Source organism: Chiloscyllium punctatum, chromosome 10, assembly GCF_047496795.1.
Source record: "Chiloscyllium punctatum isolate Juve2018m chromosome 10, sChiPun1.3, whole genome shotgun sequence".
Taxonomy (NCBI): domain Eukaryota; kingdom Metazoa; phylum Chordata; class Chondrichthyes; order Orectolobiformes; family Hemiscylliidae; genus Chiloscyllium; species Chiloscyllium punctatum.
In genome coordinates this window covers 41,347,419-41,374,373 of record NC_092748.1, presented here as the reverse complement: position 1 = coordinate 41,374,373, position 26,955 = coordinate 41,347,419, and the positions used below count along the sequence as shown (strand labels likewise).

At 39.4% G+C, this 26,955-nt stretch overlaps 1 protein-coding gene and 1 long non-coding RNA gene across 10 annotated transcripts in view; one reads left to right on the top strand and one right to left on the bottom strand.

Moving 5' to 3' along the window:
• The window catches only part of myo1b (myosin IB), a 267,530-nt gene extending 246,138 nt beyond the window's left edge, over positions 1 to 21,392 (top strand). For all 4 annotated transcript variants that reach the window (XM_072578972.1, XM_072578970.1, XM_072578969.1 and 1 more), the window contains 4 exons: positions 3,367 to 3,499; positions 4,679 to 4,831; positions 12,789 to 12,916; positions 20,090 to 21,392. In XM_072578972.1, coding sequence (XP_072435073.1) covers positions 3,367 to 3,499; positions 4,679 to 4,831; positions 12,789 to 12,916; positions 20,090 to 20,213 — 538 coding nt within the window. In that variant the 3' untranslated portion in view covers positions 20,214 to 21,392. The remainder of the gene's footprint in view (positions 1 to 3,366; positions 3,500 to 4,678; positions 4,832 to 12,788; positions 12,917 to 20,089) is intronic.
• LOC140482064 (uncharacterized) overlaps positions 18,189 to 26,955 on the bottom strand; it is a 145,869-nt gene continuing 137,102 nt past the window's right edge. For all 6 annotated transcript variants that reach the window (XR_011961651.1, XR_011961653.1, XR_011961650.1 and 3 more), the window contains 2 exons: positions 23,315 to 23,394; positions 18,189 to 19,717 (listed from right to left, as the gene is read on the bottom strand). This is a non-coding gene — a long non-coding RNA (uncharacterized lncRNA). The remainder of the gene's footprint in view (positions 19,718 to 23,314; positions 23,395 to 26,955) is intronic.

Genomic DNA, 26,955 nt, shown 5'->3' with positions numbered 1-26,955 from the left:
GGTAAATATGTTGTCCTTCATAAGAACAGTGCATTAAAATTTGAAATAAAAAATTTCTTTTAGGGCATCAGTGAACTGTCAAGTGAAACATTTCAACACCACATTGCTGCTGAAATTGTTATTTCTGTTGTGTAACGAACTTGATCCATTAAATCTCCTTTGCCAATATATATACACTTGTAAAATGTAATGATGAGCTTGATGTAATGATAGTGCATATACTTTATAGTCTTTTATTTTCAGGCATATCTTCTGTACTGATTTGAGAATGAGTTACAATTGTAACATGTAAGAGGCATTTGGATGGGTATATGAATAGGAAGGGTTTGGAGGGATATGGGCCGGGTGCTGGCAGGTGGGAATAGATTGTTTGGGATATCTGGTCGGCATGGACGGGTTGGACCGAAGGGTCTGTTTCCATGCTGTACATCTCTATGACTCTAAGTAGGAACTATATATGAGATGCAAAATAACGAATTTTCCTTTAATATGAGCATACGCTTTGGCACTTTGTCTGATGATTTGGCAAATGATTATTCAATCACATTCGCAACAAAAAGCAATAGGGACAATTTCCAAATTATTTGGACTTTGCAGAGTTAAAATGATCTCCTGGGCTGTAACATTTCTCTTGAGACCAGCTCCCATCTAGCCTGGTGTTAATCCCAAATACGTGTAGGGGTTATTTACAACATTACCTGGCCATCTGTTTACAGGAGCCAGGAATATTGGAGTAGCACCTTCCTCCTCATTGGAGTGCTTGACTGTTTTGGCTGAAGAATTACTATTTCCTTTAAGAACTTGTTTAAGTCTTTATGTTAGGATTGTCAGGGAATAGTGTCATTAAAAGCAAGATTTTTCCTGCTTTTACAGATTGAAAACCAGAAGTAAATATGAAGACATCATAGGGAGAAGTAGGAAGCAAATACTATAAATTCATTCAAGTCCAAATGGGATAAAGTTCTTTTTTAAAAAAAAAACAATATTTTGGAAATATGAGTAATTTGTGATATGACACAGAATCATACAATGGTCATAGCAAAAAAGGAGGCCACTCAGCTCTTGATGTCACTGTAATTTAACCAGTCCTACTCCCCTGCCCTTTCCCTATAGGCCTGCAACTGTTTTCTCTTAAAATAAGACTCCAATTTGCTTTTGGAAGACAGTTGGTTCCACCTCCACCAAATGTTCAGTCAGTGCATTTCAGATTCAAACTGTGTTCTGTGATTAGATTAGATTCCCTACAGTGTGGAAACAGGCCCTTCGGCCCAACCAGTCCACACCGACCCTCCAAAGAGTAACCCACCCAGACCCATTTCCCTCTGACTAATGCACCTAACACTATGGGCAATTTAGCATGGTCAATTCACCTGACCTGCACATCTTTGGACGGTGGGAGGAAACCGGAGCACCCCGAGGAAACCCACACAGACACAGCGAGAATGTGCAAACTCCACACAGACAGTCAGCCGAGGCTGGGATTGAACCTGGGACCCTGGTGCTGTGAGGCTGCAGTGCTAACCACTGAGCCACTGTGCCGCCCCAATGTTTCCTCATGTTCACTTTGTTTCTTCTGCCGTTCACTTTATGTTGGTGTTTCATGGTCCTTGATCCTTCCATCAATGCGAAAATTTACTGCCTATCTATTCTATCCAGTTGCTTCATAATTAAGAGATTTGATAAAGGTTCAAAATCATCTCCTCTCTCTGAGGTTAGCCTCCTGTACGGTCTATCCACTTAACTAAGATGCTCATCCCTGAACCACACTCAGATAGCTTTACATCTCTCTAAACCCATCAACCTCTTCGGAGAATGTAGTGCTGAAAATTGGACATTGCTGCAGTTGAAGCTGAACACTATAGTTAGAAAGATTCACCATAACTTGCCTGATTTTGTGCTCTATGCCTCCATTTATAAAAACCCAATATCTCCAGTTTTATTACCACAATTTGCCATGCCATCTTTTAAATTTTTTACATTTGCATTCCAAGTCACTCTATTGCTGCATCTGCTTTAGAATTAATCCTTTATTTTATATTGTTTCTCCTTGTTCTTCAGACCAAAGTGTATCATTGCACACTTCCTTTTCTTAAATTCCACTGGCCTATCTTGTCCCCTTGAAATCCATATTGGAAATTATAGCTGGTGCTATATTTACAAAGGGAGCTAACTATTCAAATCCAATGTCACTGCTCTTTTCTCCTATCTTTTGAAATTTCTTCCTTGCAAATATTTACCCAAATGTGTCTCCAATGCTGTTCCAGTTTATGCTCCATTGACTGTTAGTGACGGACCGGTCCTCACCTAATAACCCTTGATGTAAACAATAACTTTTTTGTTACTTTAGTGATGGCCTTGATTCTGTAGCCCTTTGCTAGTGCTTCACAAACCGTTGAAACAGACTCATATTGCTTACTGTCAAAATGGAACCTTTATTACATCTCCCCATTCATTACTCTCTGTTGCAATTTAAAGTAAGCTTTTTAAAATCCTTTCTACAAAATTATAGGCCCTAACCCCTTGTATCTGTCCTGATAACAAGAGTGCCCACACCTCCTTATAATATTTGAACTTTGGCCTAATTAGTAATCCAAATTTTATTCAAATATGGACATCACTGGCTGCACCAGCATTTATTGCCCATCACTTCCTTCTATACCAATTCTGATATGGACTAAACCAAGAATTCTATTTGAAAATGCCATATGTAAGTCAACCAGGACTCACTTTGCAAGAGGTGGATTTATCTGGACACAGACAGAGTAGCTGCTAATCCCTACAATGTCGTAGTGATTGACACACTGTCTGAGCAGGGATATTCCAGGTTCGACTCTGTCTGTTCTGAGTTGGCTGACCTTGATAGGGTGGCCAAAGATCCTGACTCTGATTCGAATCAGTGGTCTTGATTTGAAAGTGCATGAGTGTGGCTGCGGAAAAGGCTGTTATAGGGCAAGATGGGTGATTAAGTGGAGAATTGCACTCATTGCTTTTACTCGTACATCATAAATAGCCATTTGGCAGGGGGAACATAACTACCAGGAAGTCAAAAAGTGGAGCCTTTGTTAAATGAAGACAAGACAATTGCAAAAGAATACAAGTCCTGTCACTTCATTGTGGAATTGGATGATCTGACCTACTCCCTTGATATTATTTGTCTTCTAAAAGGTGAAACTGTTGCCATTCACTATTTTTCTCACAGTTGATTGTGACCAATGCCAGCTGTAGTTGAATTCAGTCACCAGGCTTTGAAATGCTAATGAGGTATTTGGAGTTCTCGTAAATGGAACAATGTGATGAGATCCATATATAAAATGACAGTGAGTCATTTATTGTAATTTCTGTGCTGTAATTTTATTTTCCCCCCAGTGTTCAGCAGCCTTTCCAAGGTGATTATCTGGAAATCAGTAAGAATCCTAAATACCAGAAGCTGAATGGTGCTGTAGAAGAGAAGATTGTGCTGGCGGATGTTGTAAACAAAATTAACCGAGCTAACGGCAAGGTCAGAGGAAATTTGGTTCGTGGTTTTATTATGGGTTTTCTTTCCTCGGATGTTTCTGCTGTACCACAAATTCTTATCTAAAGTGTGGCTGCCCTGAGGTAACTCTGCAATATGGTCTTTACACTTTTTTAGAACTTAAAACAGGAAAATGGGTTGTCTGCCAATTATAGGTAAATACTGCATGAGGTTCAATCTTGAATCGATATGGAGTATGAAATCCCACATTCAAGCCTGTAATGAGTGAATTAACACATTTCACTTGGGCCTCTGCTGAGGTTAACACGATTGGTTTCAGTATCCGTTTACAAAAGAGGAAAAAGTTCAGGTTCCTGCACCTGATGAGTGAACATTGATCTGTGGATGTAATGTAATCCCAGTGGATGGAAAAAAATGGTGATATGTATTATCCATGTTTGGCTATTAAAAATGGTCACCTCGTGTGACGTGCTGAAAGGGTGTCATGACTCATAAAACTGTCACCTCTTCCTAATGAAGTGAAAGAAGAGGGGAAAGAAATAATGAAAAGATGTTTTATTACCCAGTCAATCATTTTATATTTTAAACTGGTTAGTTGTTACACTCAATAGTAAATGATAGATATTAATTGGAAAGAAAATATATACCTCCCAAATGAGCCTCAAGTTGAGATGATTAATTATTATTCTGTCTCCAATTTATAATTCTGAAACCAAACTGCATGTTGACCATGTACTGACTGCAAGAGCTTTAAGGTAACTGATATGCTGCTGAGTCGGCAGGATTGTTAGTAATGTGTAAATAAGGAGTACACGTGCCTCAAAGAAATTCCAACTTCAGCAAGAACAGTTAATATAGTCAGTTGTAAGTGACTGTAAAGATTGCAGTAAAATTAATTTTAAAATTACGGTAAGCTTGAAAAGAAATTCAAATAAAATAGACCATAAGACATAGCAGCAGAATTAGGCCAGTCTGCTTGACCATTCAATCATGTCTGATATGTTTCTCAACCCCATTCTCCTGTCTTCTCCCCATAACCTTTGATCTCCTTACTAATCAAGAACCTATCTATCTCTGTCTTAAGGGCACTCAATGATTTGGCCCCTGCAGCCTTCTGTGGCAGAGTTCCACAGATTCACCACCCTCTGGCTGAAGAAATATGACTCATTCTTTCTAATAATTGTTGATATTCTTTGAATATAGGTAGCTCCAAGAATCTTCCTATTAACCCAAAGCAACTTCATCTTAGCTGATCAAAAATCAGGCCAGATCAAATCCACTATTCCGGTGATGGACATCACCAGCGTGTCTGTTAGCAAACAGACAGATGGACTCTTTGCTGTACACCTCAAAGAGGTAAGTGTACCATAGACCAGATATTAAATGTCACTTTGCATAAAACAGAAATGGTTTAAATATCAGGAATGCATCAATAATCTGAATTAGTTTGTTTCTTTTCAGAAATTTGTGAGGCTGACAAATAATTAACAAGTGAAAGAATAGTGGCTTTTAAAGTTGATTTTTTTTTCCCCCTGTGTTATGTTTACCTGATGGTTCCCTATTGGTTCATTGATGTTTATTGTGAGACCTCATTTAAAGTAATTTTATAAACTGTAGCAATCTGTTTAAATTCAGTTTAAACTTCAGTAATGTACAGTAATAAAATCTAATGGTATTAAGATATTTTCTAATTATGCATGACCTAGTGAAATGCTAACTTTTTCATTCTAAGTCATTCTATGGAAGTGATGTAATTCCTTTATTCCATTCCCTTTCAAATAAACTGTGGAAGTACCTATTAAAAGTGTGCAATTTTAATTTTAGTAAGTGTGCTGCCAGCCAGAAAAAGTTTTGTTGTTTGATCTATATCTTTGATCTAGCAGAATGCAGTGAATATCCAAAGAGACTTGGTTCAGCTGCATTGAAAAATGTTACAAACCGGTGCAGAAAATAATCAAGAAAGTTAATTGAATCTTGGCTTTTATATCTAGAGGGGCTAGAGTTAAGCATGCAGAAATACTGTTGCAGTTATACAAAATCCTGGTTAAACCCAACTTGGAGCACTGTGAGCAGATCTGGACACCACACCTTAGAAAGGACATTTGGCCTTTGAGGGAGTACAACATAGGTTTACAAGGATGATTCATGTACTTTGTGTGTCAGATTATGAACAGAAATGATACAAATGAGGCCTATTTTCTCCAGAATCTAGAAGATTAAGAGGTGATTTGATCAAAGTCTTCAAGATATTAACAGGAAAAGAAAGGGTAGATAAAGATAAATTGTTTCCACTGGTTGGGGATTCTAGAACTAGGGGACATAGTCTGAGATATAGGGCGAGACCATTCAGCAGAGATGTAGGAAGTACTTCTACACACAGTGGATGGTAGATGTTTGGAACACTCTTCCACAAATAGCAGTGGATGCTGGATCTTTGGATACATTTTAATTAAACAAAAGTTATTGAGATATGGGGCAAAGACAGATACATGGAATTGGGTCATGGATCAGCCACCATCTCATTGAATGGTGGAACAGGTTTGAGGAGCTGAATGGACTCAGCCATACGAAATAGGACCTGGAGGCTATTGAGAGCATTACAATTGCCTGGTCACTGTGCAATGACACCTGCTACAATTGCAGATGTTGGAAGCTTGCTTTTATATGATGCTTTTCAAGGTGTCCGTATGTCCCAAAGCACTTTGTAGCAATTGAAGTAAATTTGAAGCGTATTCATCATTGTGACATGTGATACCACATTTGCACACACCAACTAAATAAGTGGGTTCTGTTATCAGTTTTATTGTTGTTGATAAAAGGATAAATATCAGTATAGTGGCTCGGTGGTTAGCGCTGTTGCCTCACAGCACCAAAGGTTTGATTCCAACCTTGGATGTTGCCTGTGTGGAATTTGCACATTTTCCCCATGCCTGTTGGGTTTCCTCCCACAGTCCAAAGATATGCAGGTTAAGTGGACTAGCTATTTTAAATTGCCCTGTAATGACAAGGGGTAGGTGCAGGCTAGGTGCGTTAGCCACAGTCAATGCAGTGTTACAGGATATGTTTTGGGGGTTGAGGAATGAGGAATCACTTAGAGGGTCAGTGCAGACTCGATGGGCCAAATGGCCTCTCATTGTATTTGTCGTGATTCTTTGATTCTATATTGGCCTGAATGCCTGGTTTACCTGCTAGACTCTGATTATGATTATGAATATGGTAACGGGGCCCTTAGAAAATTGTAGAATGAACAGGCAGAGTCATCATAGATTTATGAAAGGTCAATCACATTTAACAAATCTGTAAAGGTCTTTTGTAAGAGTGTAACTAGTAAGATGAGTAAGGAAGCCAAATGTAGTCTGTTTTAATTTTCAAAGGACATTCAACTACAGAAGAGTGCTACTCAAAGTTAGGACTGGTGGGATTGATGGTAATGGATTGAGCTTTAATCAATAGGCACAAAATAGCAAGAATAAACTGAACATCTCTGCATTTGGCAAGCTGGTACCACAGGACTTGAACTGCGTCTATTTATAATCCATTTTAATTAAATAACTGAAAGAACTGAACGTTACGAATCCCAGTTTGCTACTGAGTTAGGTCGGAAAGTAAACGATAAGGAGAGCCAAAGGTTTACGCAGTGGTATGAAGAAAAGTTTTTGGTATGTAAGCAAGTAAAGTTTTTTTTAATAATTTTTTTCTTGCAAGTTGTCAGACTGGGCAATGGTTGTATTCAAAGGAATCTTGGGAGTCTGTCCTTGGGCATGAATCTTAAGATGTTTAATTGCTGCCTTAAGATGTTTAATTGCTGCACAGCAAGAATTTGGAAGCAATCAAAATGCTAAATTTTATTGGAAAGGAATTGGAGTAGAACAGTAAACACTGCTCAGTCCAACTATCCAGCATATGAGAGAGGCCACACCTGTAGTCCTGTGTAGCTTTTCCCTTTTTTTACTTAAATGATATAGTTCCCTAGAGTGCAATGAAGACTGGTTCATTCCATTGAGGGTAGTCCTATCAGGAGAGACTATGCAAGATTACGCCTATATTTCCAAGCGTTTAGAAGAACGACGCATGATCTAATTTAATCATTTAACAACTTAATATGGGTTGACAGGATAGAAGCTGAGAAAATGTCTCCCCTCGCTGGAGAATGTTGAACACAGAGTAACAGGCTGAGATTTTAGCTACTGAGTCGGTTGCCTCTTATTGAAAGCCTGGTCTCTATGCATCGAGTCTGCCTTGGTTAAGGAATTACAAATTACAAGATTCTCACTCTTCGGATGTAGGCAGGTACAAGATAGAGTCAGGTTCGCTGACCCTGTAAGATACTAGGAGGACAAAGAAGCAGGCAAGAGCTGAGCTGGGCTGATTTTAAAGAGCCTGCTTTGGTTGTCTAGGGCTTCATCCCATTGTTTTGGAAGATATTTGGCCCTCTATACCCCTCATAATCCTTCCCATCGTACCTCATTGCATAGCCCCTCCTATATCCATGCCAACTCGAAGGTAGCTCACCCTCTATCCACCAGGAGCAGTTATAAAGAAGAAAAAAATAAAGTTTGAAAAATCTAAACCGTGTCCCACATTCTATTATATAAGAAGCCAGTTGAATGATGTTAAATCTCAAATGGTCAATCCTCTATTTTAAAGAAAAACCTTTTCATATCTAACATCAAAAACTGCTAATCCTTGAATAGACTTGTTATGCAAATAATCAATTTGTGAATTCAGAAACTCTTGCTGAGATAGTAGTGGCTTTTGAAATTTAGCCAGGCTTTCATAATGATATAGTGTAAACTGTTTGTTAAATGTCAACATGCAAAGTTATTATTTTAACAATCACTGGGGTTGCAGCCCTCTTTTTTTAACAAAGGAGTAGTTTAACTTGATATCCTGGCACTTACGCAGAATTCGCTAATCAAAGGTCGATTCTCCTGCTCCTCGGATACTGTCTGGCCTGCTGTGTTTTTCCAGCACCACATTTTTCAACCCTATAAATCCATGACTCCCACATTGTCCTCGCAACAGCCCTTGCATCTCTGTGTATATATGGCACCAAATTCAAATGATCCTGCTGACTTCAGTTTTCCCTCTTTGAATTATGCTGCTCTAACTTTCCCCTATTGGTGAAGGTAGCATCATTAAAAATAGAATTGGACTTGTACATCCTGGGACCTGTTTATCATATTTTAGAAGTTTATTGAATCTTCCAACTCCTCAAAAATCTGGCACACCGTTTCAGAATAAAGAGTTTGCCATTCAGGACTGAGCTGTTGAGAAATGTTTTCACTCCAAGGAGTATGAATATTTGGAATTCTCTGCCCAGAAACCTGTGGATTCTTGCTCATTGAATATACTCAAGACATAAGTTAGCAGGTTATTGGCAACTAAGTGACACAGAGAATAATATCAGGCTGGAGTTAAGGTAGATGATCAGCTATGCTCTTGTTGTATAGTGAGTCATGCTTGAAGTGCGGTGTATTCCAGTTCCAATGTTTTATTTCTTGAGAATAGTGCTGTAATGTTGAGCGGCTGCATGCAGATGAGAATGAGAAATGTGCCAAGGATAAATCCTCAAGGGGACACCAGGGAGAGTAATACAAGATCACAAAGAGCAGCAATTGCTAGTGATTCTCTGGCTATGATCAGATATATTAGAATGAAACTAGGTGAGAGCAATCCCACACAGAGGGATAGGAGGAGGATAGGGTGGTCAACCATGTCAAAGACTGCAGACCGGTTAAAGAGAATGAGGCCTGAATGTCTTCCTTTGTCACAGTCAAATAGGAGATTGTGCGACTTTGATAGTAGCTATTTCGGATCTTGGGAAGGAATACCTTGAAAAATACAGCATTCCCTCAGTACTGAGCTGAAATGTCAGCATAAATTTATTGTGCAGCCTCTGGCATAGGATTTGAACTCAAAACCTTAGGAAAAGGTGCTGCTATTGAGACAGAGTTGATGTGTATAGGCAGCTCAACTACTGTTCACAGTTTGATATGGCAGCATACTGGTCACCAGGCTTTGCCATGAAAATTAACTATGTGGATGTGGAGCCACACCCCAGAAAGTGTGTGGAAACACACTGATAAAACCGATAAATGTTCAGGTTTCTCTCTACATTCTCAAAATTAATGCAAGAAAGTCACCTGTTGACCAGTTAAAACTTTACAGGATCTAATCTCAAATTGTCATGAAGAATGTGTTGTTTCTGTCATCCCCTCAGGGAATGTTGTAAAAGTATCTGAGGCTGGGCTATCAGGGATAGTTCAAGACCCCCTAGTATGATGTAATTCAGGAGCTGACTATCCAGCAGTCCCTTGGCAACAGGAGCTACTGACTGAATGTGAACATTAATATACCACTAACCTTTCATTGTTGAGTTCTGGTGGTGGGGGGTAAATCCTTTGTCTGACATTTTAAATTGATGCAATTCAAGAAGAGTTATAACTAATTTAGTTTGCTGCCTGATTATGAAATGTGACTTAAACAAAAACCTGCAAACAAGGATGCAGATCAGTATTAACCAGAGTGAAGTTCGTTTAATCTAGGTTTGTGCCAATTAAAGTAGAACGTGAATCACTTGTTTAAAAAATACAGCAAATTAACTAGGTTTTAAAAATAAATTGATAGTATTGGTTTGGTTTGTCAATTTGTGTTAAATGGAAATCCAAAGATCTAATCAATCCAGTTTGATTCACTGTGGCTTTGTTCCAAGTAATATGTACACGTCTTCACTTAACAGCATTGTGTTACAACACATGACTTCAAGCATTGTTTGAAATTCATACGCTACATCGGCTTAGTTAGAAGCTAGTTTAAAGTTGTACTTATCTAGGAATTGTGATCAAAATATTCACATCGATGAATTTATCAAGATTTTCCACTTTACATAAAATTGACAAGTTATGCTTTGATCTTCTCATATCTTTGGGGCTAGCTGCATTTATATAATTCTGATTAAATTCCAGTCAGTGTTGGGGAGCCCTTTTCGGGAGAGGGAGGGAAGAAAATCATTACTCCTGCACAGGGGAGAGTGAATAACATACTTTGTTTTCAATTTTAACTAAGCCTGATTGCATGGGGTTTAAATTTGTTTGCCTCCAGCACATGTCAAAGCCAGTCATAGCCAGTTCTACTGTGGAACTAATGTTGGAAAACAAATAATGTGATTTTCCTGTTGTGTACATGAGATTTGAATTCATCTGCCAAAATTAGGGCATAGTCACTGTCCCATTACTGTAGCTGAGAAGTGGAAGCACGTATTGGACTCAAAGTGAAATGTTGCCTAATTTGCTGGAGTTAGATCAGGAAACTTGTCTAATTTCAAAAGAATGGATCTTCCTTTGGTTCAGACCTCTGACTAATGCAGCAGATGGGTTAAAATTAAATAAGTATCCAACTTCCATCTTCAAGCTGCACCTTTAAGGCAGGAACTTCACTTCTGGGTGGTATATAACTCCTTTTATCACAGACAGACGAGCACTTCACGAATGTTCAGATTGGGGAAGAATAAATGACATAGTTTGGCATAATCTGACTCCCTTTTAACACTCTGGCGCTTGGATTACAAATGGTACTGGGAAGTACTTCTGTCCATTTGCTTCAAAGTGTGAAGTCATCCCAATAAATCAACAATTCAATTTTTAAATGTTTCCTTCTGGACCAGCAGTCATCAGAACACTTGACAAGGCAGAATTCATTAGCCTCCCATTTCTGGCATTTTTTCCCAACCTGAGCTTCTCCTCCTCCACCTGATACTTCAGCCTTCCTTGCTTCCACTGGTTTTGAGTAGGGCAACTTTACTGAGAAAGGAAAATAAAGTTCAAATGTCAAAAAGGCTCAAACGTCTTACTGTATGGGCTGCCGAATATTTCAATCATGCCACACCACTACTTGCCTGCCCCATTTTCTCCATTGCCCACCCACCACCAAAACAAAAAAAATGTCGCACTTGCAACTTCTGTTAAATGTACCATATTTATTCAGGCTAAGATTGAGATACAGTTATATGTGAGCTCCTTCTAGTGACAGAAAAACATATTGCAGGACTAAACATTGCTATTTTTCCACAGGAATGAGTTATGTACTATTCATGTACTAAATGACATGGTGAGGGTTTTTATTCAAAACAGAATACTTTAATTCCAGCCTGAGAATATTACCCATCACGCTATGCCTGTTTAGGAACTGGCCATTCACCCCCTCATCCTTGTTCCACCATTCTGGTGATGACTGAGCTGTGGTCTAACTCATTATACCTGCATATGGCCCATATTCCTCACTGCATTTACTTAACCTGTTTAAAATTAACTGATCCAACGTCCACTTGCGTTTGTGGATGAGAGTTTCAATCATCTACCATCTATTGTGTTTAGAAGTGCTTCCTACATCTCTCCTGAATGGTCTGGCCCTCATTCTCAGGCTATGCCCCTAGTTCTGGTACCTCCAACCAGTGGAAATTGTTTATCTGCCCTTTCTTTTCCTGTTACTATCTAGAAGACTTTAATTAGATCACCCTTAATCTTATAAATTCTAAAGAAAACAGGTCTAATTTATGTAATGTCTTCTCATAGCCTAACACCTGAAGTCCATGTATCATTCTTGTAAACTTACGCTGTACTATCTCCTAGGATAATATATCCTCCTTCGGGTCTGGTACCCAGATCTGCTCTGAGTACTCCAAGCAGAGTCAAATAGGGTTTTGTATAACTGCAGCATAACCTCTGCAGCCTTGTACTCCAGTCCTTCATTCCATTAGCTTTCTCAATTTGTTTTTGAACCTGAACCCTCAAGTCTCTTTGGAGACTGATGGTTTATTTCTGTGTTCCTTAAGTGGCATTTTAGGATGAGCAATCTTCTCAGACATTCACTGTATTTAATACTGTATCTTCAAGAAAGTGCTCTGATCTATTGCTGACCAAAGTGAATAGCCTAGCACTTGCTTACATTGAACTCCATCTACCAGTTTTTCCTATTCACAGCACAAAATTATACAAGATATCTATAGACTATCATCTACACTTTCTACTATGCCATCTAACTTTGTGTCATCAGCAAATTTGGATATATGACTTCCTATGCTATTATCCAAGTTGTGAATAAATAATGTGAATAATTGATGCCCTACTCATTTCATTTATGGAGGCCTCTTGCTGTCAGCTAAGCATCTTGGCATTCATCCTAACAGCTAGCATTGGGTTTGAGTAGTTAAGCGCACTGGTTTATCTCTGGCGTTCAGGCTTTGTCATGGTGAATTAGAATACCATGCACTCTAGACAACAACACTAATTTTGCCATTTTTCTTTTTAACCAGGGGTCCACAGCTGCTGCTAAGGGTGATTTTCTGTTCACAAGTGATCGATTGATTGAGATAATCACAAAGCTTTATCGCACAATATTCTTCAAAACCAACCAGAAGATAAATGTTGAGATAAATAATGAGTAAGTTTTTTGATTTTTTTTGGCAAGGGATGGTGAGAAAGATGGATGTTGTAAATCTGTTCAGAATGCTGGAAGTGCACCCAAAGTGACTGAGGCTCTGCAGATGGAAGACTAAGCCATTCATTGTGTCTGGTCATCAGAATGTACATTCAGTCCTGGACACTGTGTCACAGAAAACAGTGACTTGATCTGTTTGGTCAGCAACACTAATTCTCACCATCTTAAAGCTGTCTAACCTGCAGTTCCATTTCACCTTTAGCCTTATCTAGTGTTTTATCAACAAAGCCACTATTCCTCCCTTCCAGGTCACAAACCTGAATAAATCTTTGATACAAACTTCCCTTTATTTACTAAACTTTCCTCTGATCCTAGGCAATCAATCTTTAACAAAGACTTCAGCTCAATCCCTTTACACTCCTCCAGAAAGATTTTAGACTAGGTGCTGACACTGAGCGGCTTACCACCTTTATTTCCTGTGTTTCTCCATCAGACCCTCACTCCTCTCTTATAAATTCTTATTTGCTCTGTGTTCTTCCCTCACCCTCTCTAAAATATGTTAATTGTGAACTGATTACAACAACCATCTCATTCTGCAGAAATATTGTTATGTTTCTCCTTCCGCAGGTGCTGTCGGATCTGCTGGATTTTTCCAGCATTGCCAGTGTTTCAGATTTCCTGCATCTGCAGTATTTTGCTTTTATATCTCTGCCCTCACTCACTCATTCTGATTGTCTCTGTCTCTGTACTTGCAGCTCTCGTGTCTCTGTCCAACATTAATAGTATCTTTGAACCTGCTGACAATGGTAGTTCTGTTGTTGTTTAGTGAACTAACCTCAACCTAGAAAAGGTGAAAATCCAACTCTTTGACACCACCTCTGGCCTTTCCCGGGATGTTGCTCCCACCCACTGAATATCAAGATCTTAATTTCTAAGGGTATCACTTGGCAGAACTTCCTTCCAAATACCAATCTCAAAGTGTTAGATATTTTTCATGGGGGTGAGTGGTGGTAATCTGGAAAATGTTTGGCTTTGCACACCTACCACCGGAGAAAGTGTCTCAAATAGCTGGATTTTCAACCCTGGAAGATTGGTATTTGTTGGAATCAGTGTCACCATTAACTCAGATCAGAGGTGGCCTTTGGGGCTGCCAATTGCTGAGCTGGGCTTGGTAAAAGATCAGTCTCTGTTCTGTCAGACATTGTCTAATTTGCTTTGTTAAATATTAGGCCCTCTACACTTCATATTCACTCATTCCCCAGGCCCCTCCACATGGCCCCTTATCAGATATTGAGAAGTTTGGGTCCACAAGTCTCCACCAACCCTTTGAAGAACATCCCACCCAGACCCAAATCCTCACCCTATCCTCATTATCCTGCATTTATCATGGCTTGTCTACTTAGCTTTCACTTCCATGGACAATTGAGCATGGCCAATCCAACTAACCTGCACATCATTGGACTTTGGAGGAAACCCACACAGACACTGGGAGAATGTGCAAACTCCACACAGACAGTCACTCAAGGCTGGAAACAAACCCGGGACCCTGATGCTGTAAAGCAACAGTGCTAACCACTGAACTCCTGTACTGCACAGTACCAGATATGAGAAGAGGCTGTGGGTTGAAGATTGCAAGAGACCACACCAAAGTGATACCAACTGAATCACACCAGTAATGCTGCTAAAATGATTCTTGTGATACATGATGAGATTACAAGCCTCATTGTCTTGTTTTAAAGTTAGTAAGTCAATGTTAATACAGTGAAGCTGTACATTAAGTCCCCAATTAATGTTATACCATATATGAAAAAAGTTCATTGCTAAAGCACGTTCAATACATTTAAATACTTGAAGGTCATTAATAACTTCCAAAAAAACAAGCATTTGTATTGATAACTCCATAAGAAAGATAGCTAATCTTTTTCTTACTATTTTGAGCTGCCAATCAAACTGAACTTATTTGTAATCTCAAACCATGGTGCTGTAGAAATAGACAAATAACAATAATACTAAAATGATAACATTTAATCTCCACTGGCACCTATTAAGACTGTAAGGATAATTTTATTTTTGTTCTTACAGGCATAAATGGGTATACATTTTTTATCAAAACTTAAAGGGCGGTGATTTAAATAACCTGACCGTTCTACAGCTGCCCCTTTAGAGCATTTATATCTCCATTAAAATTGTGGCATATTTTCACAAGAGTGAAAATCAGGTCTTCTGCTTCTGTGCACCAACAGAATGGAATGGCCCAACTGATTGTAATTCATGGTTTAGATTAGAGTGGTGCTGGAAAAGCACAGCAGTTCAGGCAACATCCGAGGAGCAGTAAAATCGACGTTTCAGGCAAAAGCCCTTTATCAGCAATGTCGATTGTACTGCTCCTCGGATGCTGCCTGACCTGCTGTGCTTTTCCCACACCACTCTAATCTAAACTCTGGTTTCCAGCATCTGCAGTCATTGTTTTTACCTACCTGATTGTAATTCATATGTGTTCTTGATACCATGCCTTTTTTCCTGTGAAAGTGAAATTGGGGGTTCATCTTCATATCCAGGTCCCTAGAGTCTCCCTAATTCTGAAAATTCAGTCCACAGTCCTTGAACAGATCAGAACTGATCTTTACACTATTTTTCTTCATTTGAGTCTCTCCTCACATAAATCCTTGAGCTTTTTGGTGCTCTATTGTCACTTCTACAGTTTCTAGTTTCCTGATCCTAACTATCTCCTTTTCAATGTGGACATCCAAGCTCTCTCCACCTCTGTCTTGCACAGCCCTCCTTCTGCCAAGCTTGTTCAATGAGCAACTTCTTCTTTAGCTTCACTCACTTTCAAATAAGAGTAGTAGTTGTGGGAATCCATTCCAATTAAGTTATACATGCTTTTTGTATGGTGAGTGGAACTTGATTTGTTTCAGTTAGACTCAGACTCAGACCATGCCCTCACCTCTTTTGCCGATACATTGAAGTCTGCATTGGTGCTCCTCCTAATACTCACCCTGAGCAAGAAAGTTTTCATCAGCTTTGTTTTTGAATTCTATTCTCTTGCCTTCGCATGGGATCTGTCTACAATTGTTCTCTTCCCTGCCTCTGGTTTCAGAGACAGGCTGTGAACAGTTACTAGCCCACATGTTCCCACATATTTTGCTTCCTGGAAGGAATGTGTTCCATCCCCTTAGTTTGTTGATCACTGTCACATGTTCTGACAAATCACGTTTCTATACTGGTGTTTCAAAGCTGCCCTCCTCTCACCCAAAGATTATGACCCTAACATGGTTGATAGCAACCTGAATGAAGTCCATTCAGTTTCCTACGTTTTTTTTGTTCTCACTCCTTCCCTTCACTACCAACACTACGAAATGTTTCCCCTTGTCCTCACCTTCCACACCGCCAAACTAATTACTCAAAGTAGTCAACCTTCACCACTCCACTACTTTCAGCATGATGCCACCAGCAAATATACCTTTCCGTCTCCTCCCCTTTCATCAATTCAAAGGCTCTACTCCTTTTATTACATCCTGATCTCTTTTTTTGAAACCCACATTATTTCCTCTGGCATCTTGGGATCAAAGTCCTCCTTCCTTTCCACCTTCAAAGGCTTTAGCCATACTTGTTAGATGAGACAATGATTTTCTTCTGCTTCATTCTATGTAATGTATTGTATTCACTGCTCACAATGTGGTCACCTACACTTAATAAAGCTTGGGTGATTGATCTGTGAAACTCTCCTGTTCGACCTGCAAGTGTGGCCCCAATCTGCCTGTTGTTTTAATTCTGTCTCAATCCCATTATGATCTCTTTGTCCTTGCCTTCTACCATAATCCAAAACAGGTAAAAGTGAGGACTGCAGATGCTGGAGATTAGAGTTGACAGTATGGTACTGGAAAAGCACAGCGGGTCAGGCAGCATCTGAGGAGTAGGAGAATCAACATTCTGGGCAAAAGCCCTTCATCAGGAATGAGGCTGTGAGCCGAGGGGATGGTGAGATAAATGGGAGGGGGCTGGGGTGGGGGGGGGTGAAGAGAAGAGTGGGGGCGGGAGTTGAAGTGTTCGGCCACAGGGCGGTGGAGTTGGTTGGTGCAGGTGTCCCAGAGATGTTCTCTGAAGCGCTTTGCAACTAGGCACCCTGTCTCCTCACTATACAGGAGACCACTTTGGGAGCAATGGATACTGTAAATGAAATGTGCAATAGACAACAGACAATAGACAATATGTGCAGGAGTAGGCCATTCTGCCCTTCGAGCTTGTACCACCATTCAATGTGATCATGGCTGATCATCCTTAATCAGTATCCTGTTCCTGCCTTATCTCCATAACCCTTGATTCCACTATCCTTGAGAGCTCTCTCCAACTCTTTCTTAAATGAATCCAGAGACTGGGCCTCCACTGCCCTCTGGGGAAGAGCATTCCACACAGCCACCACTCTCTGGGTGAAGTTTCTCCTCATCTCTGTCCTAAATGGTCTACCCCGTATTTTTAAGGTTGTCCTCTGGTTCGGCACTCGCCCATCAGCGGAAACATGTTTCCTGCCGTCAGAGTGTCCAAACCTTTAATAATTCTATATGTCTCAATCAGATCCCCTCTCAGTCTTCTAAACTCAAGGGTATACAAGCCCAGTCACTCCAGTCTTTCAGTGTAAGGTAATCCCGCCATTCCAGGAATTGACCTCGTGAACCTACACTGCACTCCCTCAGTAGCCAGATTGAGGTGCAGGTAAAACTCTGATGGATATGGAAGGTTCCTTTGGGGCCTTGGACAGAGGTGAGGGTGTGGGCTATGGGCACAGCTTTTATCATTCCTGCGGGGTAGGGGAGGGAGGGTTGGTGGGTGGGGGTGGGCGGAAGAGGGGGGTGGACGGGTGGACCTGACAAGGGAGTCGTGGAGGGAATGGTCTTTACGGAAAGTGGATGGGGTGGGAAGGGCAATATATCTCTGCTGGTGGGGCTCATTTGTAGCTGGCAGCGGATGAGGCAGAAGATGAGGCGTTCTTCCTCCAGGTGTCAGGTGGTTAGAGAGTGGCGATGGAGGAGGCCCAGGAGCTGCATGTCTTCGGTAGAGTGGGAGGAGGAGTTGAAACGTTCGGCCACAGGGCGGTGGGATTAGTTGGTGCAGGTGTCCAGCGATGTTCTCTGAAGCGCTCTGCAAGTAGGCGTCCTGTCTCCCCAGTGTAGCGGCGACCGCACTGGAAGCATAATCCAAAACAGCTGAACATATGCTCAAGGAATAACAGTTCCTCTTTCAAGTCATCACTTTACAGCTTTTTGGATTCCCACAGTTTAACACCATCAGAACGTAACCTCTCACCTAATTTATTTGCATTTTTAATGCTTTTTTTCCCAGACAGTATCTGTCCGTGATTACATTTCACTTACTTACACCTCCTCTGGTTCCTTTCTATTTTTGTTGCTTGTCCTGTTGCTTTCATTTATTCCCTCACACCACTATCCCTTTTGTTACGTGATCACTTGCTGCTACTCTATGATGGGCATGAGTTTTGTTTTTAGACCCCACCCCTTTTCCTGGCTCTGTGCTTGCTCAAAATCTGTTCCATCTCAACTGGCAAATGATCACAGACTTGAAACTCTCTTTCCGGCCTGCTGAGTATTTCCAGTGTTTTCTGGGGTTTTTTTCCAGTTCAGGGAAGGTAGATAGCCAACTGCTTTTCTCCAGGTTGGGGAGTCTTAAACTAGAGGGCACAGGTTTAGGATGAGAGGGCAGAGATACAAAAGGGTCCAGAGGGGCAATTTTTTCACACAGTGGATGGTGAGTATCTAGAATGGACTGCCAGAGGTAGTGGTGGAGAGGAGTACAATTTCCTCATTTAAGAAATATTTGGACAGGTACAAGGGTGGCAGAGGTATGGAGGGACATGGACCAAATGTCGGCAAATGGGGCCCGTTTAATTGTGAAAACTGGGTGGCATATTCAGGTTGGGCCCACATGCTGAAAACCTCTACAACTATTAAAGCTATATTGGTCTTAGATAGCATACAGTGCAAATGATATCAGGATTTAAATGGTTAAATTATCAGGGTGTGGATGAAACTTGTATTTTCTTGAGTACAGAAGACTGAAGGATAATCTAACTAGGGTATTTAAAATGGCTAACGGATTTCATTGTGTAGACAGTGAGGCTAATTCCTCTAACAAAGGAGTCCAGAATGGAAGAAGAAAATTTGGAGCTGGCTAGTCAGGGGTGAAATGTTTTGCTTTGAAATGTTGAAATTTGGTGTAGATTAATTTAGAAGTTTAAAACTGAGATTGGTATGTTTTTGCTACACTGGGCATTGTGTTGCAGAAATCAAGTGGGTGAATGGAGTCGAGATGTATATTAGCCATTTTGTAAGTGAATGATGGAGGCTGATTGGTTTTCCAAACTGAAGGGTAATTTCTACTCAAGTATGCGAGCTCTGCATGCTCAAAATAAACATGCTGATTGTCAATGATCTAAAGTGAAAAGAATCCTTATGCTGCAGTGGTAGTGTCCCTACCTCTGAACCAAAGGCCCAGGTTCAAGTCCCACTGCTCCAGAAATGCGTAATAGCACCAACGAATCGTCACTGCTCAAGCAGAAAGTATGTATAAAGTAAAGCTACTGGTTGCAACTGTTTGGCTTTTCATCAAATAACAAGAGGTTCCTACTGCTATATCTGTCGTTATGTTTAAAAAACAATTGTACACATTAACAGCTTGAGTCAGATTTCGAGTCTTGAGCAATGCAAAGATGCAGCCTTCTCTCGACAGGGTGAGGGTTGTAAAACTGAGACAGTAGATCCACAGGTGTTTTTGTGTTTTGACAATGGTCTGAAAAACATAATTGTTACAGGATTATGAAATTCAAGGATACTGGGATATTTTAATGTTATCAATGTCATCTACAAGAGGACAGAGTTTGGTTGGTTGTGGGAAGGGTGCTTAATATCCATTGACCTAGTTAATAATTCCTTCATTGTAGCCTGACTTGAGTTTCAAATTATTATATCTAAGATGATAGGAGTGCAATTTTCTTTTTTAAACAGTGTACAGTAAGGTACAGATTGTGTTTGTGTGTAGAATACCTGATCCATTTGAAAAAAAGTGCATGATGGATCCAACAAGCGTTCTATTCAACACAAGTCTGCCATGTTACATTTTTATTGATGGTAAAAAGAAACATTCTGCTATGTTTTGTTTTAGATTTCTGGTTCAATTCAATCAAGATAAAGTCTGTGTGAAGTTCATTCAGGGAGCACAGAAAAATGGCAACCTCCCTACGTGCAAGAGGAAAAATAATCGCCTCCTGGAAGTCACAGTTCCTTAATTGCTGCAATTCTGCGACAATTACTAACTGCACATATGGTTATATATTCTATCTGTTAAGTTTTCCTTTTCTCCTGAAGCTGTGACTGGTCAATTGCAGTTGTAAATTAATAGTGTTTTCAAATTATTTTCTAATATGAAAATTGGTTCTTAAAATGATCGAGGAAAAAAGAAACACCAATTATTTCCTTTCGTAAATGTCAGGGTGGTAGTTCCTGTCATTGAGTGTTCAAGATATTCAATTATGGCATTGATTCAATCATTTGAGTTAGTGGTTTAGCCCTGGGCCAGGTATACACCACTGCTGGTTGAACTCTCACTGCCAATAATCATTAACCAAATAGCCACTTGCACGATGCATCACAAACTTGAGTTTCTAAACCTGTGAAATTCCCCATGCATGAGTCAGCACCTTCAGGAGAAATTGGGGGCAGGATGATTATCTGAGAAATCTGAGAGTGGGAAAGAATTAAGGGATTTTTTTTTTTAAGTGTGAAATCAGATCTGAGCTGGATGCCTCAGTGTGTGAAACATTGTAGTCTCGGCTTTCTGCAAGGCAGAAGCTAACACTAGATGGAGGAGCAAGCAGATTTTAAAAAAAACGAATTGAGATGCTGTGGGTGATGTATTAATATGTTGTACCTTTGCATTTTAGAATCTATCATTTGGTTACAGGGATCAACTTTTGTGGTTAAACTTTTGCTGAACTGCGTACAGAAATACGGCTACTTTAGAAAAGAATTTATGTATTGTACAACCAAAACAAAAACCAATTCTAAAGCATTTTGTAAAGGCTATTTATGTTGAATTTCTGGGAGAGGTCCTTGGTACAGATAGCCTGTGTTGAAAGCTGTAATGCAGCTGCCAGGCCAATATAACTCTTGCTAAGTCACTTGCAGTTTATAGAATCTACACTACTCATTTCTAATAATAGTAACAGAATGAATTGCAGTTCAATGGTTTTTCACTAAGAAATGTTTGCGAAAATGAGATGTAAATAGATTGAAGTTGGTATTGTGATCATAGTCTGATGTTTCATAGTGATGTAATGTTGTAATCTTGTTTTTATATTTAATATCTCTTTCAAGCTCCTGCCTGGAGAATTTGCATATTAGACAGCAGTCAAAATCAGAGTTAACATAACTGATTTTCTTAATCTTTTATAAATCTGTTGAATTTATTTGTCTGTCGTGTTTTGAGTATCAGTTAGTGACCTGATCTCTCCGCTCCTGTGCCCTCAGATGAAGGGTAATGGTATGTTACCATTTATTGAATTTACGTTCTGAATAATTCCATGTATATGTAAAGCTAAAATGAATGATGGGGATCGATACGCAGTTACATATACAGAAAGCATTATGAAAATATTTAATGTCAGTAATCACCTTTTAAAAATTGATTTCCCTGCCACTCTCCCCTGAAAGAGGAGCCGATAGCTTGTGTAAGTTTACATTTCAATACGATTGTCTTTTTTGCACACATTTACCAATTCATTGCTATTGATTGTCTCATGAGTTCGGTACTAGTGTCATTGAAAGGCAATTCAGAATATCATTAATGCTAGATACTTGAAATTTTTCAATCTCTGTCCCAACTCGGTTACAAGGGCTTTCTTTTCATTCTATAATCACCAAGTCATTTGAAAGAAAAATCAGCAGGTTTTGGTACCTCCAACTTTTCTTGACTGCAGGTTCAGTAGATACATGTTTAGAGCTTCAAATGCAGTGTCAACCAAGTTCTCATTGATTATCTGTTCCACATGGTACAGTGATATAAAAATTCACTGCAGCTGTATTAGCCATAAAATCCACAATTTTTTAGTATAAGGTACTTTAATTTAACAGTTTAGAACTGATATGCACTCACTCCAACCAACTTGAGTCATTGCTAATGTATCGCTGTCCATGGATGAGATTTACTAGCACAGAATGTGCATATCCTACAAAAACCAAAAGCAACTCCAATGTAAGTTTCCATTGTGTCTTCCAAAGTTCAGCAATTAATTGCAATGAATTCCTCTTTCTTAACCACAGTAAAAATATTTGGGTCAATCCTGCAGGACTTAGTCACTCCACATAAGGGACGGCACAGTATTTCTACACTATGAAGCTCTATCTAAAATGCTTTTGTGAGAACAGCTTTTTATCCAGAAGTCAGGAAAACTCGTACTGCTTTTCATGTTATGTTTCATGCTCATGAGGAAGTTATAAGCCATGAGAATGCTTGGCTAAATCTTGAGTTTTACCAGATGTGTATTCTAGCTCCAACATCCTTGAAAGGTGCATCAGAGAGCACGTGCTAGTGAGATCTCTATTGTTACTGGTTTTTAATGTCTTTGGATTGTTTAGTGAGGAATGGTCATATATGGTGAACCGAAAGATCTGACATTTTTCAAAGTATTAACCAAGAAGTTAGACTGCAGAGTTCTTGATTTGGTGCACAATATGGTCTCCAAACCTTACAATGTGCCAGGCATTGGATCTAATGACAATCTGCCACTGAAAATTATAAAGGACATACTGATCCTCATAGTGAGTATTCCTTTCTAGCGGAGACCTTTGCATGAGAGCCTGAATTAATCAGCTGCTGATGGGTAAGTTTGGTAAGTACCACTGAACTTTGACTTACAGAGCATCAAGTTGGTTAACATAATGCAAATATCCAAAGTAGGTCTTTCACTATATTGAAGTAAGATTTCATGCATAGCCAGTGAGCTAGCAGCAGAGGATAAAAACAGAAAAGCTGTGGCATAATTATAAAAGTGTACTTAGTTATTAATGTGCTTCAGTGAGATAAACTGGCCACAAATCTTCAGTCTGGTCAGTATTTGATTACAAAATACTTTTGACTTTTCAAACTATTTCAGAGATATTGAATATTATTAAATTGTACAAATAATGACTAGAATAAGGCAGTCCAAGATTATCTTGTCCTAGAAACATATTTGACGATTGCCAGATTCAAGGACAAGCAAAAAAAAAGTTGAAAACATTGAATTTTGAAATCAGTTGACAGAAGAATTAATTGAAAAGCTGACTAATTGCTGTCAGGAAGATAGTGACAAAACACACAGATTTTTTAACAATGCATTTTTCTCCTTACCATGCTTTCGTGAAGAATATCTACAACCTGTTATCCATCACGTGAGAGTGACATTTGAGCTGTTTGACACCTGTAGGTACCTAGGCAAGAGTGATTACAACATAATACTTCATGTTAAATTAGAGGGTGAGAAATGTGGGTCTGGAATTCTTTCATCTTAAATATCTTAAGCTTCAATAATATCAATTACAAGAGTATACTGACAGTGACCTGTAAATAAGTTTTGTCTTGCTACAAGAGTACAGGTCAGTAATGAGACAAGACTTAGAACATGGCTGTACGTTTTGGTCTCCTCTTGCATTGAAAGCATTTCCAAGAACATCCACAAAATAGATTCCTGGGATGAGGGACTGCCTTACGAGGAAAGTTTGATCAAGTTGAGCATAAACTCTAATGGAGTTTAGAAGAATGAAAAGTCATCTTATTGAAATATGTACGATTCTAACAGGGTACTGGCAAATGAAAATCAATCCGGATAAGTGTGAGGTGGTGCATCTGGGCAGAACAAACTAGGTAGGGCACGGGAAGCACCAAGGATCAGAGGGACCTTGGTGTGTATGTCCATTAGTCCCTTAAGGTAGTAGGACAGGTACATATAATGGTTAAGGAGGCACATGATAAACTGTATACCTCAGCTAATAAAGTATAAGAGCAGAGAAGTTATGCTGTAACTGTATTAAAAAAAGAGTTGGTTAGGGTACAACTAGAGCATTGTATGTAGTTCTGGAATCCACATAGGAGGGGTATGAATGCAATGGAAAAGGTGAAGAGGACATTTACCAGGATGTTACCTGCACTGGATCATTTTTGTTATGGAGAGATTAGATACATCAGGGTTTTTGTGCCTTGAGACTGAGTGGAAACCTGATTAAGATGTATAAAATTTGGAGGGGCATAGGCAGGAAAAAATTCCTTTCCTTTGGTGGAGGGATCAATGACCGGGGAGGAAATGGGGGGGAAATCTTTTCGCTCAGAGGTTGGTGAGAGTTTGGCATTCACAGCCTGTAAAAAGGTGGTAGAAGCAGAAACCCTCATAACATTTAATAAATATTCAGAGGTACACTTACATTGCCAATGCATACAAGTAACTAACTAAGTGCTGGAAAATGGGATTAGAATAGTTAGGTGGCTTTTTTCGATTGGTGCAGACTCGATGGGCTGAAGGGCCTTTTCCTGTGCTGTAGACCTCTGTGACTCTAGGATAAACATTGAGAGTCTCATACAGCCACTCCAACTTTCCACGTGGTACACCGTGCCAGTGCAGACTGCAGCATTGACTTCTGACTCTGGAAGTTACTGATACATATGGACCTCAAGTTTGCACAGAAGAAAAAAAAATTAGAGGGAATGCTACTCTCAAACTATCATTAGCTTTTACTCCATTCTAGGCTTAAGACGTTCCAGGACTTTGTTACTGAATCCATTAAAGGCTGATCTGGATAATTATGGTCTACTAGGGAAATAGGCAGGAGAGTGGAGTTAAAACTACAATTGGATTAGTCATGATCTTACATAATATTAGAGCAGGATCAAAAGGAGGAATAGTCTACAGTAGCTGTAATATCTACTGTTTGGTGAGCAACCAATAATATACTGCACCAGGACATTAGGAGGGCAGGACAGTGAGGTAGGCTAATTTATCCTCTGTCTCAGATTTAGCATTTCATCAGATGTAATTAAGCTTGAGAGCATGCTGACTGAGAACCACAGGATAAAACCCACATTCTTTTCTCAGAGAGCACTGACACCAACTCTTAAGTTAGAACTGGGTATGTAGTGATTTTGAACCTGGGACCATTGGGGAAATAACACTGTAAACATGCTGCTACTTTCAAAAAGATGGAAATGTGCAGTATACTAGCACAAATATAATGTTTGTGAACGAAGGTCAAATGTCTGAAAATTTGTTGGCAGATTATTAAAATTTCCCCTCACTCCAGATGTTTGATATCATAATTGGCCAACTGTGGCTTGTAAAAAAAATCTCCCTGACTGTGGATCTGATTGTTAAGCTGTCTCAGGGGACAGTTAAGATAAATTGCTGATTTAAAAATTATAAATAACTGCAGCTTTTGTTAGTCCCGATTTGTTGCATTCCCACAATCCAATTTGCTGGGAAAATCATTCCCTTTCGAAAAGACCCTGTACAGTGTTAGTTGACTGTTGGAGTTCAGCCATGATTGCCAGTGTCATTCGTTTAGCATTTTAAAAATGTTCATGTTAAAGAAACATTCCTTTATAAATGGGGTCCTGACACTAAAATGCCTTGATGCCATTTTGTATACAAACTTGTCAGTTGAGTGTAGAAATATCCTTATGACGGCTGTAAACATAAACCAAACCACAGCAATGGAAGGTGATTTATCAGCTTATAAACTATCAGACAGTGTTTAATGCAGACATACTGACTGATCACTCAGAATACTGTTTTTCAGCCATTTCAGTTTTCATTTAAATTGGACAAAAATTGAAAGATGATCATAGAAAGCTATTCAAGATTTTGAGGGTCACAATGATTAAAAAAAATTGTTTAGAAATTAAATGTAGGTCTTTCAAACAGATCATGGAGGACTTATTGCGAGAGGTTGTTATTCAGAAGTTAATTATTTCCTATGCCCTTTAAGTATAATTCTAAGTTATTTTAGTCTTCATGTTCAAGAATTGATTGGATGCCTCACTGATTAAAATAATTACATTATATCTCACTTGTTTAAAGCAGATAGGAAAGTTTGGCATTTATGATATTAGAGTTTTCCAATCTGGTGAGTCAGTCAGGTGATGACCGCAGGATACCACAAAGAAGTGCAGTATAGTGGTAGGCTAAATTCCTATTGCTGCTACACAACCCTTCACTAGCTATTAAGAAGATTATATTTTTAGAAATGTGGGAAGTAGGTGCAGGAGTAGGCCACTCAACCCTTTGAGCCTGCATTTTCATTCAATATGGCTGATCTTGCAATGTAATATCCTGCTCCTACTTTCTCTTATACCCCTTGATCCCTTTAGCCACAAGGACCACATCGAGCTCCCTCTTGAATATATCTAACCCCAACTGGCCTGACAGCTTCCTGTGGTAGGGAATGCTACAGGTTCACAACTCTAAGTGAAGAAATTCTTCCTCATCTCAGTCCTCAATGGCTTACCCCTTATTCTTATAACACATCCATTTAATTGTCTGTGCTGATTTGATCTTAATTTGTGTTTGTGGGCAAGGTGATGCCTAAGATTTGAACTGTTCTATCTATTTCAAGTCTTCGTTGTTAGGGATCTATTCATCAGCCATGCTTGATGCATGTAAACCCAATGGAATTATACTGAGTGACTGCGGTATATAGCTTGAATGGATAGAAAATGTTAAGCAAATATTTCATTTTTTTAGCCATCAAACATTTGAGTTCTAACAAGAGATTTTGGTTCTGAACCCTGGCTGGCAACCATTTATGTTTAGACTCTGCCATCATTCAAAAATTCCGGGTCGTGTGACAAAAGGGGGAAAGGCTAAGCTGTCCCCACCTTGACAGTTGACCGGTGCAAGGTGACAATATTATTTCGGGAAGTAGTTTTTGATTTCAAAGAATAATGATTATTGGAACATTTACCAGAATGACATGCGAAGGAAACCAAGCAAACACAAACAAAAC